The sequence below is a fragment of the Nannospalax galili genome, unplaced genomic scaffold (assembly GCF_000622305.1).
Source record: "Nannospalax galili isolate Female #2095 unplaced genomic scaffold, S.galili_v1.0 scaffold309, whole genome shotgun sequence".
Classification (NCBI taxonomy): domain Eukaryota; kingdom Metazoa; phylum Chordata; class Mammalia; order Rodentia; family Spalacidae; genus Nannospalax; species Nannospalax galili.
In genome coordinates, this window is record NW_008359589.1 from 626,322 (window position 1) to 643,080 (window position 16,759).

Here is a 16,759-nt window from a genome sequence, read left to right on the forward strand (position 1 = left end):
CCTTGCAATAACTATCAGCCTGTGGTGGTTTAGATCTTTTCATTTTGCAGAAGGCTCTGAGAGGACAAAGCCTGATGTCTATCCTGGTCCCCCACTGAGTAGGAGTATAATAATTGACACGCTGTTTGAGCTTTTCAGCTGGTATTAGTTCAAGCACCACCTTACTAGATGTACGGCTTGGTGATGATGTCCTCTCTAGCCTCATTTTCTCCAACTGTCAAGTGAGGCACCGTGACACTGTTCAAGAAGCAGGCTTTATATTTCTTCATGCCCCTGTTGTCCCGGGGTCCTGGAGCCTGCTGAGCATGCAGGGCATCTTAGCTGGTGTACTGTGTGCATGCACTGCTGAGAGCACCAGTCCATACTGCCAGAGCTCACAGGCCGATTCTCCCTCAAACCACCAAGAGCCCCATTGTGATACATATGACCCAGAAAATACAAACTAATTGTGCTCAGTCAAGGTGGAGTGCTCAGAGAGCACCCCTTCACCATCCTGAAACTGACTAGTATGACTCAAGGGGTCTGGCCTGGTTCAACTGTAACACATTGCCCCAGGAAGCTGCCATCCCTGGAGAGTTGAGAGCTGGGTCCAGGGCCTGGCCTTTCTTCCTTGCTGACAGCTCTTCCTTCTTTCTTCCTATCTTTATGTATGAGGCTCCCTCACTTCACCCACCCCCAACAAAGGGTGCTGGAGAGGGGTCTCTAGCACTCCTTAGAGATTGGTTAGGACAGACCCTAGGGGATGGCACTGAGTAGCAGTGGAACCTCCCTGCAGTTCTGTTCTAGCCAGGCACAGACTGAGCAGCTGACACAGGTTGTTCTGACAAGGCTATATATAGAAGAGTATTGACCTTTCTAGAAGGGGGCCTTAGTCTCTGAGTGACCAGGAAACACACACACACATACTCTCTCTCTCTCTCCTTCCCTTTGAGACAGAAAAAAAAATTCTCTTAGGAGCTTAGATATAGTCTTGCAGTCTCTCTTTGAGCAGGAGAGAAAGATTGCTAGGGGTCACAATGGAGTTGGGATATGGCAGGTTCTGGAATTCTTTCCTTTCCTGAGTGACTGAGAAAGAAGACAGCTAAGAAATGTTTCTAAAGGTAAAACAAAACGAAACAAGCCAAAAAAAAAAAAAAAAAACCAAAAAAAAAAAAAAAAAAAAGCCAAAAACAAAACAAAAAACAACACACTGAGATGAATGCTGGGCTGAAACATGGAGGAAGCATCCTCGGTTTTAAGTCAGCCCTACACACCTCTTCAGTGCCAGTGAGGCCATTCCAGTGCTTGGTCAGCCAGTGCCACCCCATCCCTGGGAGAGCTGAGTGCTACTAACTAGTCTAGTGCTGAGGAAAGCTGTCCCTGACCACAGTCCTGAATGTTCAGGGATAAGTGCGGTCATGCCATCTCCCCTTCTCTGGAGCAGTTATCCCTTGATGTCCTGTCTAGTATTTTATTTCCCAGAAAATGAATTTCTTAAAGGGAAATCCTATCCTTATTAAGAGTACAGACTTGGGCAAAATGTGTAAAGAAACATGCAAAGGACCCAAGATACTTAATGGATTCAAGACACAGGCAAAGTAAAGGAGTTTCTGTAGACACTGAATCAAAAAGCATCTCCTAGAGATGTTAAGAGAGAGAGATGGGGGAGCATGGAGAAAGGCCATCTGTGCCTTTCCAGTCCAGTCCAGTGCCATTTCCCTCTCCGGTCCCAGCTCAGAATATTTTCTTGTAAGGATATTTCTGTTTCTCCCAAGACTACCTGAAACTACTGCCTTTTCAAATGCCAAATAAAAGAAACTCTTACAGTGCCCCTTCCTCACCCAATTATGCAAAAATTCTACCCTCTGAGACAAGCCTGGATGGTATCTGAGAAGCAAGTCAGTAGCTAAACTTTGTTTGAAAAACAGGAACCATTTCCTTCCCAGGCAACAAGAGAACTTGCTAAAGAGATGTTCAAAATATCAATTGTATATCAGAATAACTAAAAAGCTTTTCAAAGTCCCCATGCCCAGCTATCAGTATTTTCAATAGCTTCTCACAATTCTATTAGGTAGCTACAATTGTAAACCACTGTTCTAGATTGGAAGAGGGATTCACAATGAGTCAAGAACCCCAAGACAGGGTGGAACACTTCCCCTCTGTAATGATGTTGATCTGCCTGAGGCCTACCTAGCCACAGAAGGGAACTCCTGCCTTCCTGCTCCCACCCCCAAAAGCAAGTGTTTGGTTCTAGGGGTCTGTTTCACTTGCTTCCTTCAGTCATTAAATCACAAGCCCTCTTTGGGTTCTGGGGCATCCACTCATCATGGAAAGGCCCAGTGTATTTTGCCTGACATCAGAACTCTGCAAAGGCAGGACCCTTGATGAATTATTCACAAAGCAGGCTCCAAGACGGGCTTAGGAAAGTTTTTAGTTAATTCTAATTGGTGAAGGACAGCTGAATTAATGGTGAACTTGCCACACACGTGTTGCTTAACAGCTCACTTCTGTCTACAAACAGCCTCTTCTAGGTAACCCCTCTTAGGTCCTGGCATGGACCTGGCTTCTCTAAATAGCCCAGCAAACATCACACTTTGGCCCCTACTCCTACCAACACATCTGGCAGATAGTGTGGCTCTGCAGATACCCAGGAGAATATGGTCAGAGGACCAGACTTGTTGGGCATCCAGAGGCTGCACCTTTAAGAAACATGCAAGCCCCTGTAGTCTACCCAAGCTCAAGAGCTAAGATGGTAGAACGACCCAGCCCCGGCAAGAACTTTGTTTCTAAGAAGACTTTGGACTTCTGCAAAGTTGCTAGACTAGGTTTTAAAATGGTTTCTGGCCACAAACAACAGGGAAGTTTCAACCCATGTTTATCTGCTGAGAGCCTGGGTGTCATCCCCTTCCCACCAACAAGCTGTAAACTCAGATTGGGAGTGGAAACAAGACAGAACAACTGCCCAGTTACCCTCTCAGGCCCAGGTAAGCATGCAGCCATCTCTGAACCAGTGAGGCCCCCAAATCCTACATAGCCATTTTGAAAAGGTCTGAGGACAGGAAGTGCTGAAAGGAGGAATGTATAAAATAATGGAGGACAGTGAAGGCCTCCAGATCCGACCTCTGGTTCCCTCACATGGCACGTTCAAGAGGGTCCCAGGTCAAATGCCCCGCCACTCTCCCAACACATGGCTCTGCCTTGGGGGAGGGAGGGAGGATGACACAAGACTGAGCTTATTTCCTCCCTCAAAGGCTCTTGTAATTCATCTCATCCTGTTTACCTTTGAAAGATGCTTGCTCTGTATATTCCTGAAAAAGGTGGTCTTAGCAGTGAAGAAACAGTCTTCCAGTTCCTCGTCCAGGCTGCAGTACCCACTGCTCATGCTGCTGTCCACGGTCATCATCCAGCCTGGGGCCCTGCCTGAGTCCGGGAGTGCATCGGACTTCGGGGCTGGAGGGGGCCCTTGGGCTCTGCTACTCAAAGGGTGCTGGCGGGTTACCAGGCGGTACAGCGGGTGGGCGGGGCGCCTGCACTTCCTCCACTGGGGCACCAGGCGCCTGCACAGCCCTCGCCCTCCTGCGCCAGCTGCGGTCTGGTCTTGGAGGCGGGGCCCCCCCTTGCTCGCTCCCGCCCTGTGCTGAAGATCACTACCCCTACACCTCCCTCCACCAGCGCCTTTCCTGTTCAGCTCCTCGCAGCTCTGAAGCCACTTCCTCTCGCAAGGTTCCCCAAAGCCCTGCTGGCTGTCACTTTGCCCCACCTCCACCTGGGTGCCACAGGACCCCCAGTAGGGATGCAGGGAAGGATGCATCTGGATGGACTCATGGGGACAATTCCCTCTGCCCTCTCCCCCTCCACCTGGACGGAGCCTTTCTCACTTGCTGTGGTGACTTGTGTTTGGAGTAAAGGTCATCTCATCCCTCCACTACTTTCCAATCCACCCACCACTCCACTCCACTCTTCTGTCCCCTTCCAGCATTGGGAGCCAGGGCAGTCAGTGGTTAGACAAGTGACTGGCAGGACATTATCTGCCTGCCTAGAGAAGGAATATTTTAACTCAAAAAGACTGAGGATGAAGAGTCTAAGAAGCACTTGCAAGTCAGATGCAGGGTTAGCAAGCCCATCCTCCCATCTATAGAACGTGGCCTTCAAAGCTCCAGGATACTGAAAGAAGCCTACAGACAGCACTCAGGTTATTTGTACATTTTCCTAACAGTCTGGTAAAGAAGAATCTTTGCCAAATTGAGTCATTCTTGTAATTAATTCTCCAGTGACTAGATAGGCTGGAAGGAACATTTTTTTCTTGTTGAGGGCTAAGTCCTTCAAAGCTATGAGAGAATACCCCTGCAACTCCCAGACTACACTGGTACAACAGCAGTTATGGCTACCATTGTTTGAGCAACAACTGTTCTGGTGATTGCATGCAATCTGTCTTTAATTTTCCCAATAATTCCCAATGGAATTAAATAGACTATTAATTCCATTTTATGGATGAGGAAGCCAAGACTCAGAGTCATACAAAGAGGCCATGTACGGTAGATCATACCAGATCTGTGATCCTAGGGTGGATATACTCTGAGTCACTGTGATGTACCATCTACCATCTGAGATAAGACTCAGATGGATGGACATTCTGACATCTTTAAATACAGAAGAACCTGGAACCCCAGGAAAGGAAAACATAGCCTTCAGAAGCTGGCACTGTGAGGAGCACTGGATCTGTCAGTGCTCAGGTGCATTTCAAGCTGCAGTCTACTTTGGCTCCATTATCCCACACAGAAGCCTTCCAGAAGCCAGCAAGTAGCAGCACCCCTAGGCTAGTGCTTCTGCCCCAGATGCTCAATACCAACAGCTGCCTCTTCCTAGAAGCTAGGTTAAGTAGTGGTGAATAGCTAGCTGGGGACTGGGGGCTGGGGGATCTGGAGAATGTGCAGGGAGTGGGGACCATCTCACTGAACTGGGCTGCGGGTAGGGTATAGCTCTGCCCAGAGCAGTCTTTTCTTCAAATGAGTATTTTAGAGACAGTGGTTCAGGCCAAGGAAGCTGGTATCAGCCTTCAAGTTCAATGCTGGTAGGATGAATGCTCAGAGGAGGCGCTTGTGGGTCATCTATAGGCCACCCACAGCAGGCTACCAGCTAGTAAAAACAAAACAAAACCTGCTATTCTTTATAAAGAGAACCTCTTCATTCAGTGGAGCAATCTAGTACTTAGAAAAACAGGTCCCACATTCACTGTGACTTCACCACACACAGAGCTCTGCAAATCCACTGCAGTCCTTCAAACTGTGCAATCTTTTTTTAAAATATATTTTATTTTTATTTTACATGTATGAGTGTATTGCCTGCATGTATGTGAGTGCATCTGTGTTGTGCAATGCCTCAGAGGTCAGAAGAGGGCTCTGGATTCCCCTGGAACTGGAGTTAATGACAGTTCGTAGCCTCCATATGGGTGCTGGGTATCGAACCTGGGTCCTCTGCAACAGCAGTCAGTGCTCTTAACTGCTGAGCCATCTCTCCAGCCCCTAGTGTCCAATTTTTTTTTTAATTTTTAAATTTTTTTTTTGTCTTTTCGAGACAGGGTCTCTGTAGCCCCAGCTGTCCTGGAATTCACTATGTAGACCAGGCTGGCCTTGAACTCACAGAGATCTGCCTGCCTCTGCCTCTCAAGTGCTGGGACTACAGGCGTGCACCACCATGCCCAGCTTCAAAGTGTGCAATCTTAAACACAGGTATTACCTACTTTTTCAAAAGTCAGGCTCAAGTCTCCCAGGAAGCAGCATAAATCTCTCCCTGCTCATAGCACAAGGACTGCCAGAGATGGGGAAGGAAAGCTTCATAGACACTGTGTTCTTGTAGAATGTTGCTCTGTGCTATTCCAAACATTGTAAAAGGCCAATGTTCAACTTTTGAAAGACTTTTGATACCCACCCTTCATTTAGGCTGCTTTATAACTTTGAGGGCAGGTATGTCTATTTTACAGGTGAGAGAACTGAAGGAAAGAACATTCTATCACAGCTTGTCACTTTGAAGGCCTCCTGACTCCTTGTTAATGTGTCTTTCTCTTTGTGACCCCACCTGCCAATGGATCTAGGCTTGTAAGGAGGTCATATGTAAGAAGTCAGCAGAGTTCCTGGGACTAAAAGAAATCTGCAAAGATTATATCCAATATAGCAAGCTGACCAGTCTCTTCAAGGAAAATCCAGACTGAAGCCCTACAGTCTAAAAGAGAGGAAGGGGGGCTGCCTTGAGTATCTAATTGGAACCTCTACACTGAATGATCAATAGTGACACTGGTTGGCCCTGGGAAGGGGGACAGGCATAGAAAGCTTGAGAGACAGGATTTCAACTTCTAAGGGGTGAGCCACAAAGCATGGAAACTGGACGGTCTTATCCAAGGGGCCAAGAACAGGGCTTGAACCCAAGTGTGGCATGAAGAGCCTCAACTTCATGGTATTGTGCAGACTGTGAAAGCCTTGGTGAGCTGATAACTAGGCCAAGTGTCAGATGATAAAAGATATTATTCTGAGCTTTCCTCCTTTCTCAAATGCAATCCTGACACAGGACAGATCCCCTTGTCATATCCATCTGGTGGTTCTGCATGTTCTAGAAAAGCAGTGATACCAGAAGGTAGAACTAGTATTTTTGCCCTAGTTCTAACTCTGCTTGATAAGGCACCTTAAGCAAATGTGGACCTCAGGTTTCCCCATCTGCCTAGGTGAGGAATATCAGGGCTGAGGATAAGATTTAAGGCCTGAGCTGGGTGTGGTGTTGCTTGCCTTTAATCCCAGCAGGTGCAGGTGGATCTCTGTGAGTTCAAGGCCAGCCTGTGAGTTCCAGGTTAGCTGGGGCTACAGGGAGACCATGTCACAAACAAAACAAAACAAAAACTCCAAATACAGGTTTTGAAATGAACATTTGCTAATAATGTACTATTTCATTTCTTTTAATCCCTCCAATAAGCCTATTGAGGAAGCTCTGTTATTATCTCTGTTTTGTAGAGAGAGAAATAAGAATGAAGTTTAGTAACTTGCCTATTTGGTCCCACATACCAGTTAATGATAGAAATGAGTCAACCTAGGTGGGTTGATTCCAGACTCCAGGTCCTTGAATTCTACATTATATGTCCTCATGAGTTAGCCCCATGATTATTCTCATAACAACCACACTGCATGAAAATTGCACTCCCTCATAGACAAGGAAGGGCCTCATCCTCCATCTGCCTGGGCTCCCGCCTTCCCTTCTTCAGCTGTCTTCCCAGTCGTCCCCTTCTGTGTTGGGGGGGGAAATATTTGTGTCTCATTTATATGTGTGGCTTCAACCACTCCTGACAGACCTATAGCTCATGATTCTCTCTCTCCCAAGTAGCTCTGGACAGAGATATGCAACAGCCTTCTGGGTACCCAGCCTCACTCTCAACAGGTCCAAATTGAGCTCATTATTCCTGGCTTCACCCTCCACCTGCTCATCCTCCTAAATTATTGCAAAGTCTTTCAGGAGTTTCCTTTGTTTCTATCTCTCCCTCGTTCAAACTTCCCATTACCTTATTGCCAAAGCTAATCTTCCAAGAGCATGGTAGTTCTCTATCATTAAACCTTCCATTTAGACATCAGTTCATAATTATCAAGTAATGGTGCCGTAGTTGCTAATGCTTTCATTCATTTGTTTAAGAAATATTTCTACAGACTAGGTGTTCAAGTTTGGACATAAATTAGACAGAGTTCTGCCTTCTCATAGTACAATCCAGGGAGAGTGATATGAAGTCATATCAACGTTATTGAGTTCTTATACATGTCATGATCTCACTTAACTCTTACTGCCCTGCAAGAAGGTATTTTAAAGATGAATACACTGAGGCTCAGATGGTTAACTGGCCCAAGCAAATAAGAGCACAATCAGACTTCCAGCCCGAAGTAGTGGATTTAAAAACAAGATGGGGCTAGGGAGATGGCTCAGTGGATAAGAGCAATGGCTGCTTTTGCAGAGGACCTGGATTCAATTCCCAGAGCCCACACGGTGGCTAACAACCATTCTTTACTCCAGTTCCAGGGGAATCAATGCTTTCTCCTCAGGCATTACATGGATGCATTCAAGGTATACATGAAGGCAATACACTCATACACATAAAATAAAAATAAAAAATAAAATATTAAAATAAATAAATAAAAACAAGACTCAAAAGGGTCAAACTATTTCCAAGTAAGCTGAGTCCCAAAATAGAGCTCAAAAATATTTGTGAAAATATGAAAATATCATTGCTTTTTGGTCATAGCTAAGGTCAAGTGTAGAAATATGACAATATCAACACCCAGTGAAGCAAAATTTGCAATGTCTAGCATCTAGTAAAAAATTACCAAACATGCAAAGAAGCAGGAAAATGCAATCAATTAAAACCAACCTATAACTTAGATACTAGACACAGCCCACAGGGAGGAGCCTAATACTATTATAATGCTAAATAGACATAGTATTAAAGCAACTCCTGATGACTTATTGTTATACTCAAAAGATTAATGCATCCTTCAGCTCTCACTAGAGAAGACTGTTATCCAGCAGGTGATGATTAGCACAGAAACCCACAACTGGCCAGTGTGCAGAGAATAAAAGCCTGAAGAGTACTGATCCCCAAATAGGGCACCTATATCAATCCTCTGCCTTCCAAAGCTCAGGGATCATTGTGAAGAGGGTCAGGGGGAGTGAAAAGACTGTAAGAGCCAGAAGAGTTGGACGACCACAAGGAAACAGTTTTCCAGACAGCTAGTCAGTTACTCATATGAGCTCACAGCAATGGTGACAGCATGGACAAGTCCCATGTAAGCTCAAGCCAGAAAAAATCCCGGCACAGATATGGGGAAGGGGTAAGAAACCCCAACCCTACCTGAGGAAGTATTGGCAACCGATGGCTGCTGGGAGGGGGAAAGTCAGTCTAAATTAAGGGTGAGACCCTAGGTAGCTTAACCAGGTTTCAGTCAATGGACCCATACTGAAGGGCATTTGGGGATACAAATTTGACTCTATATTAGGATATGTAGATATATCCATATATACAGTAGAGTACATAAAGTTGGGGGGGCAATAAGGGATGCAGACAGGGGAGGGGATCTAAATGCAGATAGGGGAGACAATCTAAATATGATCAAAATGTATTTCATGAAATTTGCAAAAATTCAATAAAAGGAAAAATGCCTAAAAGAAAGGTTCAGTAGCTATATTAATATCAGACAAAGTAGATTTTTCAGTCAAAGAATGTTATAGGGTTAAAGAAAGATACTTCATCATGACAGAGGGGCCAACTAATTACAAGGACAAAATAATCCTAAAATTTTGTGCACCTAACAATGGAGTTTCAAAGTACAGGGTATAGCCAATCAAAGGTTGGGGATGTAGCTCAGTCATACAGTTCTTGCCTAGCATGAAAATGGTTCATCGCCAGCACTGTGACAAACAAACAAAAACCAGAATGTAAACTGTAAGTTGAAATAAGTGTGTCCACCAGGAGAGTCTTTGTAAGGGAGCCAGGGCTTTCAAGCTGGATACACACCTTTTAAGCCTTTCAGACTCTGAACTCCCCCTTGTGGTAGTCCTGAGTTCAACAAAAGACAGTAGCACTTATTTTGGAAAGTCATGAAAGGCAGGGCCTGGAATGGAGATAAGTGGAGTGTCAGTAGGAGGTAGCTCAGAAAGTCATCTGTCCCTTGGGAGAATGGGGACAGGGTCATCTACACAATGGCATAATGACTTAGGCCTCTATGTTTAACAAAATGAATGTATGTGCTGGGACTGGAAAGGTAGCCCAGTTGGTCATGTGCTTGCCACACAAGCGTAAGAACCTGAGTTTCAGCCTCCAAAACCACATGTGATGGAACATACTTGTGATTCCAGCACTGGGAAGACAGAGAGAGGTAGAACTCTGGGGCTCAATAGCCTGCTAGCCTAGCCTAATAGTTGAGCCCCAGGTCCCAGTGAGAGGCTGTCTCAACAAAGTGAACAGTTCCTAAGGAACAACTGACCTACACACACACACCTATACATACGCCTGCACACCTGCACATATACAGAGCATACACAAAATAATAAAAATAAAAATTTTTAAATGCTTATATGTAAAGAGAACTATGAAGTAACAGCCAGATGCAACATGGCTAAGGTCAGGATCCCAAAAATGAACATGCCAAGAGCCAGCCTGTGGCTTAGGTACCACTATGAGAAGGTAGACCTCTGCAGAGGGCCTCTGCAGGGCCATGATATGGGGAGGGAGACACTGGGGCCTGATGGATAGAAGAAAATATGGGCATTGGTGAATGGGATTTGAGTGACAGGAGGTGCTTAGGTTTGTCTCATGTAGTCTGGACAGTTGTGTAGATTCTCCAGAGCAGGTTACGATGAGATAAGCGGCAGGGATGAACAAGCATCTTCTCTTGAGGTGGGCTTTCACAGAAGCAGTGGAGGGGCTGGGCTACTTCACCATGAGGGCACTAGGGAGCCACCAAGGACTTTTCATCATGGAGTGACATAATAAGAACACTTAAAATTTTTTAAATTATTTTTATTTTATGTGTATGAGTGCATTGCTTGCATGTATGTAAGTGCACCCATGTCATGCAATGCCGCAGAGGTCAGAAGAGGGCTTCAGATTCCCCTGGATCTGGAGTTAAGGACAGTTCATAGCCTCCATGTGGGTGCTGGGAATCGAATCCAGGTCCTCTGCAAGAGCAGCCAGTGTTCTTAACCTCTGAGCCATCTCTCCAGCCCCCAAGAGTACTTTTAAAACCATCAGAAACATAAAATTGCTTGAGCTGTCCCCAGATGATAGAATAGTATCTGTTCCAGCAATGTACTGTGGCCCTCAACTAGTAGTAATTGTGTTCTCTGGCAAACAGGCTGAACCTGAAGACAGGGCCTAGGTGGACATACAGGAGGCATGTTTGGTCATACCAAAAACACAGAAGAGATACATGAAATTTTTATTGAGGAGAGCTTCTCCAGCTCTTGGAAAAATCGATGTTTTTCTTCCTTAAATAGTAAAAATGGAAAAATTCCACCATGATGAGACCTTCCAACAGACACATGCCCCCACCTAGCTGAGCTCAGGCCCAGGTCTTTGCCTGGATAAATTCTCAGGAAGATGGTAGGAGGTAAGTTCAGGTGGGTAGGGAGTGCTAGAAAGTGCCATGTCATCCTGACATGCAACAGAAACCAGCCATAGTGGAAATCAGCACAAACAAGTTTTTTAAGAAGGGCAAGGGACCTGGAGCAGGACCCAGCTTTATTGACAGGCTGGTGGGGCACTCTGCTGAAGCTTAGGACTAAGCTAGTCCAAGGCAAATGCCACAGTGCCTCACCAGCCCAGGCCCCAAACAGGCTATTGCCTGCTGAGGGCTGCTGGCACCTTGGATTCTGATACCCCTGTGATATTTTAGTTCAGTATCTATGCTAGACAGCCCTGACTTAGCTTGCAAGAAGCCTCCAGGTTGCCTCTTCTCCCTCTTCTTCCACAGAGGCAAGGCGGACAGAGCTCTGTTGTCAGACATGCCACTGGAAAGCACTCTTCTTTGAAATCACTGAGAAAAAAGACTCTGTATGCAGCAAACCCAAGCCCTTCCCAGCCTTCTGTCCGGAGCCCTGCAGAGAGCCTCAACACAGCTGACATTTGGAACCAGATAATGCCTTGCTGTGGCTCATGATATGATGCTTAGCAGAAACCCTGGTCTCTATCCACTAGGTTCCAAAAGCATCCACCCACTTGCCAACCAAAAAATATCTCTAGATATGACCAGATGCCCTGGGGAAGGGACAGAATCACCCCTTCTGAGACCTGCTGCTCTAGAGGAGGGGTCAGAGAGATCCCAAGAAGCAGATCCAAGAAGTAGATGTTTCAGGTTCCATCACCAGCACCAGAAAAACAACACAACGGAGACAAAGAAGTCTCTTACCAGTGCTTCCGGTGTGGGCCAGGCAGGCCATGTCCAGAGCCCAGCTATATCTAAGGCTGGGGATGTCTACCAGATTATCAAATGCACAATTCAGGTCCATATGACATTAGATTTGCAAAATCATATATCATACTTGTTTTCTAATAATGCTTTTCCATGAGAGAAGGCACAAAACAGCAGGGGAGCTGGGAATACCCACAGGTGTACGCCACACATTTGAATACTGTAGAATCTGCATGAGATCACTGTGGAGACCTGAGACTACTCAGAAGTCCCCCATAATGTCTGGGGCTTCTCCTTCTTAGACTCAAGAGTTTGTTTAGTCTTTCTCCCACATCCTACTGTAAGCACAGGACAGGCAGGAACCATGTCTCTTAACTGCATCAATAAGACCCCTGGCATTCCTGTGCCTGGCATACAGAGGACACTTAAACCTCTTGTTAAATGAATAAATGGGTAATATCCCAGGACACAGCTTACTTCTCTGACCAGCAACTCTCAATCCACAGGAGAAGCACATATTAAATGTCAGCTCCTTGGGGAAGCCCTCCTTGATTTCTCCTAGGAGAAACTATCGCACTGTGTACCCACAATACTTGTCTGATAATTCATTGCACATATGTCCTAGTATGTACCATTTAGTTGTATTATGTTTCCCCTGCCAGAATGCAAGCTGTGAGCAATTTTGATGTTATCATTTATCACCCCTGCTCTCAACAGTACTTTGTATATAATAATCAATAAATGTTTAACACAACAATCTACACGTTGTCCTCTGTATCCCAAAGCCTAGACATTAAAGTTCAGATGCACTATAATTCAGGCACATTGACAAAATGTAGAATCATGAGCTGTTTAGGACATCACCCTCCTGTTCCTTAACACAGATAAAGAACACTTGCCCAGCTCCTCTGAAGGTTGATCTGTAAAGCCTGGGCTGTTCAATGGTCTAATGGCAGGATTATGTGCAGCGCCTGTAGAACTCACCCTGCTCCCATCTGTACCCCTTCCCTGGATCAGAGCCCCAGACCAAATCAGAATGCACGGAGAGAACTGCAGGCAGGCTTCTTCCTGTCACTTTCCCTAGTTCCCTCAGAAATATTACATCTGGGGTGCCATCTGCCTCAAGGGCATCTTGTGTATCTGGAATCATGTCACCCTCATGGGCTGCTCTCCATCCTGGTCCATGGACTCCATTGCCTACCTGACTGAAGGTCGGGGTGAGGGTGCTTTCTGGAGAGGGTCTATCCAGAGAGGGGCTCTCGTGCTGTCTGCAGTCCAGCTGGATCAGGCTGCGGCACTCTGGGTGGCAGGTGAATTTACAATCTAGAGGGAGAGAACCAGAGGGATCAGGGGTTAGGTGAAAGTCTACCCCTTCCACCTAGAGAAAGTGGGTTTAGCTCTCACGGGAAGACCAGCGAGGAGAGAAGTGGAGAGGCAGGAGACTGTGCCCAAGATTCCTGACCTTTGTGCAGGAAGTGCTTTACACCCACACAAACTGCTTTCATCTGTTTTATGTGTGACTAGACACAGAGTCTTTGGGACCTCCAGTCTTCAGTGACTTCTTCACCATCAGACCATCTGGTTGCACGTTAGCGCTCACTCTACAAATTCATATTGATAACCAGGGACCACAGATCCTGGAGAGGACATATTTTTTTCTGGGCCTCATTTTGTCAGTCTATAAAATAAAGGTGTCCAGCTTATGGCATAAAGATGTTTACACAGGCATGAAGGAAAATGTATCTAGAAGAATTAAAAGCACTTCCAGAGACAAAGCAAGAAGGGTTGTTAATGCTCTCTGACCTTGTTTAAGGCAGAGTGTTGGGATGGCTCCTCTCACCTCATTTTAGTAGCCTGCTGACAATATCCCTACCTGGAGGAAGCACACATTCCAGAGCCGGTATTCACTTCCATGGAAGTAGAGACTTAGTAACCAGAGTTGAATCAACTAGGTATTCCCTTAGGAATAGGAAAACCCAGAGATCAAAAGTGAGGCACCTGGGGCTGGAGAGATGGCTCAGCAGTTAAAAGCACTGACTGCTCTTGCAGAGGACCCAGGTTCGACTCCCAGCACCCACATGGCAGCTATGAACCATCCTTAACTCCAGTTCCAGGTGCACTTACATACATGCAGGCAATACACTCATACACATAAAATAAAAATAATAATAAAGAAAATATTTTAGAAAGTGAGGCACCCAAAGGAGCCTTAGCTGCTATTTTCTAGCTTTCACAGTCTTCCTCTGGAGCCTCCTTGGCAAAAGGGAGGGATATCAAAAGGTTCAGGAGTCAGAGAGACTCAGACGGGAAAGAAGGGAGGAGCACACAGAGGGTAAGATTGGGGGAAGAAAGGGCAGAAGCAAAAGAAATGAATAGCAGGCGGTCAGTAGGCATCATAGTCTCCACAGATGTCCACTATAGTCCTGGTCCTGGATGTCCACAGCTCAGTCAGATCAGAACCTTCCATGTACACAGTTTCCCTGACTTGAAGTCAGGTGCCTGGGCTGAGGTAGGGCAGGTGGCTTTTGTGGCAAGGGGGGATCAAAGCCTGGGCTTGCACGGATAATTTGGGAGTTTGCCACTTTTGGTGGCACCCTGAAACTCTTCCTTTCTCTAACAAACTCCAAAATTTGGCACATTTGATCTTTTTTTCAAAGCTGCCACAGCACATTCTATCTTGGGGGTATCAAGGCAGCTAGTCTTCCTCCCACTCATTTGAGGAGTTCTAGAATGTGATTTCCACTCTCCACACCTGCCCCCTTCCTTAAATCTCCCCAAATGAGCCCTGAGGCTACAATACTGGAAATGCCCAGACAAGTTCTGGACACAGATTCCAGAACTCACACTTCCTTCCTCCATGGCCTAACCTCCCAGTCACCTTTCTGGGGTGACAGAAGCTTAGTGCTCATCTTCCTCATACCCAGAGATGAAGCCACCAGCATCTCCTCCTTTAGCCCTGAGTTATTGCCTGGAGTCTTATAGATAAGGTCAGTTCTGAGGCCACACCATGTACCTGCAGGGGCCCACAGATGTTTCTGAATTTCAGTGGCTGATCCACAGCTCAGCACTGAGACAGGCAGGGCACAGAGGGCTGTGTGAACCAAGTTTTTCCACAGCTCCAGAAATGCCAGGGCTTTGATACTGTAGCAGTGAGGGCAGAGACCACAAACAGCAACACTGTTCCAGGCTCAGCCCAGGGACACACCTGTGTGGCTTCTGGTCATGCTGTGAGCAGCGAAGAATGCTCCAGAAATGCCAAGAGATGGGAACAGGAATAGGAGGTGGGGAGAAGCTCTCCCAGCTTCAAGACACATGAGTGCTGCCATCAGTGGAGAAACCCTGAGGGAACGGAAGGATCTCTCTCCTCTCGCAGTGCCTTGCACCACTGGCACATTCTGTCCATCTGCGCAACTGGGTGGCTCCCTTTCACACACACACACACACACACACACACACACACACACACACACACAACACTTCAGAAAGATCTTTTTATAATCCTGATGCTGAACTGGACAGAGCTGGGAATGGAAGACTCTGAGAGCAGGTTTGCAGATTTTAGAAAAGCGTGTGGGCACTGATGACTCTCTTCGATCAGACTGTAATCATAGGCTGCAGCAAAGCCACTGCAGTACATCTTCATACTTCCCAGGCTCTGGAAATGTGAAGCCCAGGGTTTTGAAGCCAGCAGAGATGAAGTCTGAGCCCCATGCACATACAGAAGCAGTGGCATGTGGGGCTGAGGCGTGCATTGAGTGGGGAGATGTTCCATGCTCCAAAACCAGGGCCACATCCCTGGAACCTTGACACTAACATCACTGACCTCCTTCTCTCAAGGTAGCTCATCACAGTGCTTCCCAGGGCAAGCCCCTACCCCTGGTATCCCATTGCATTCTGTAGCTTTCAGCTAGTGCTCAGTTTAGACACAGGAAGAAAGATTCTGCAGACAGATGAGTCTTGTAGACCCTACCATCTCTGCTATAGCACCCTGTGCTAAACCTGGACTTCCAAATACACTGTGCTGGCCTAAGGGTAAGACATGACTCACAGGAACCAGGGAGCTGGGCAGATGGGACACACAGAGGAAACACAATGAGCAAGACAGCTGAAAGCCAGGCCCTATTATGCACAGATCTGGGAAGCTGGTTCAGAAAGACACCTGTCAACTAGGACAGCCAGGGCAGGCTTGGGGTGCGGGAGCCTGTGTAGGGTAGACAAAGGAGCAACTACAGGTAGCTCAGGCACCCTCATCACAGGACCAGAGGAGGCCAGCCCCCTGTCATCGCTAAAGCACTAGGACAAGAGTCTTGCCAAGAGGCAATAGAAAACCAGGGAGCAACATTCCCAAGCTCTGCCCATACTTCCATGGAATTTTGTTTATTTTAATTAGTGTATAGTAATTGTATAAAATAATGTGTTACATTGTGGTATTTAAAAATAGTTTATTATTTTATGTGTATAAGTATTGTGCAACGCCCATGGAGGTCAGAAGAGGGTGTAAGAACTCCTGGAACTGGAGGTATGAATGTTGGTGCTGGGAATTGAACATGGGTCCTCTGCAAGAGCAGCAGTATTCTTAACCACTGAGCCAGCTCTCCTGCCCCTCACTGTGGTATTTTGTATGTGCATGCCATGTACTGTCCTCTATGGCTTCCCTCCTGCTGGTCTTCTTCCTCCTGAATAATTCCACTTCTTTCCTCTGTATGTATATGCACCTGTTTGTACAAGCACATATGTGTGTTGAATCTGTATTCTACATATGATAAAAAACATGATTTTGGAGTCTGACTTATTTCAGTTAACATGATTCCCAGTTCCATCCATTTCTTTGCAAATGGCATGATTTT

General features: G+C 46.2%; 1 protein-coding gene across 3 annotated transcripts in view; it reads right to left on the bottom strand.

Annotated features, from left to right (window-relative positions):
- Nucleotides 1-16,759, bottom strand: part of Rassf5 (Ras association domain family member 5) — a 59,725-nt gene that overhangs the window by 20,864 nt on the left and 22,102 nt on the right. For 2 of the 3 annotated variants that reach the window (XM_008823290.3, XM_029558762.1), the window contains exon 2: nt 13,114-13,235. In XM_008823290.3, coding sequence (XP_008821512.1) covers nt 13,114-13,235 — 122 coding nt within the window. Of the gene's footprint in view, nt 1-3,259; nt 3,499-13,113; nt 13,236-16,759 lie in introns of those variants that run through there. The other variant, XM_008823291.3, reaches the window with a different exon arrangement.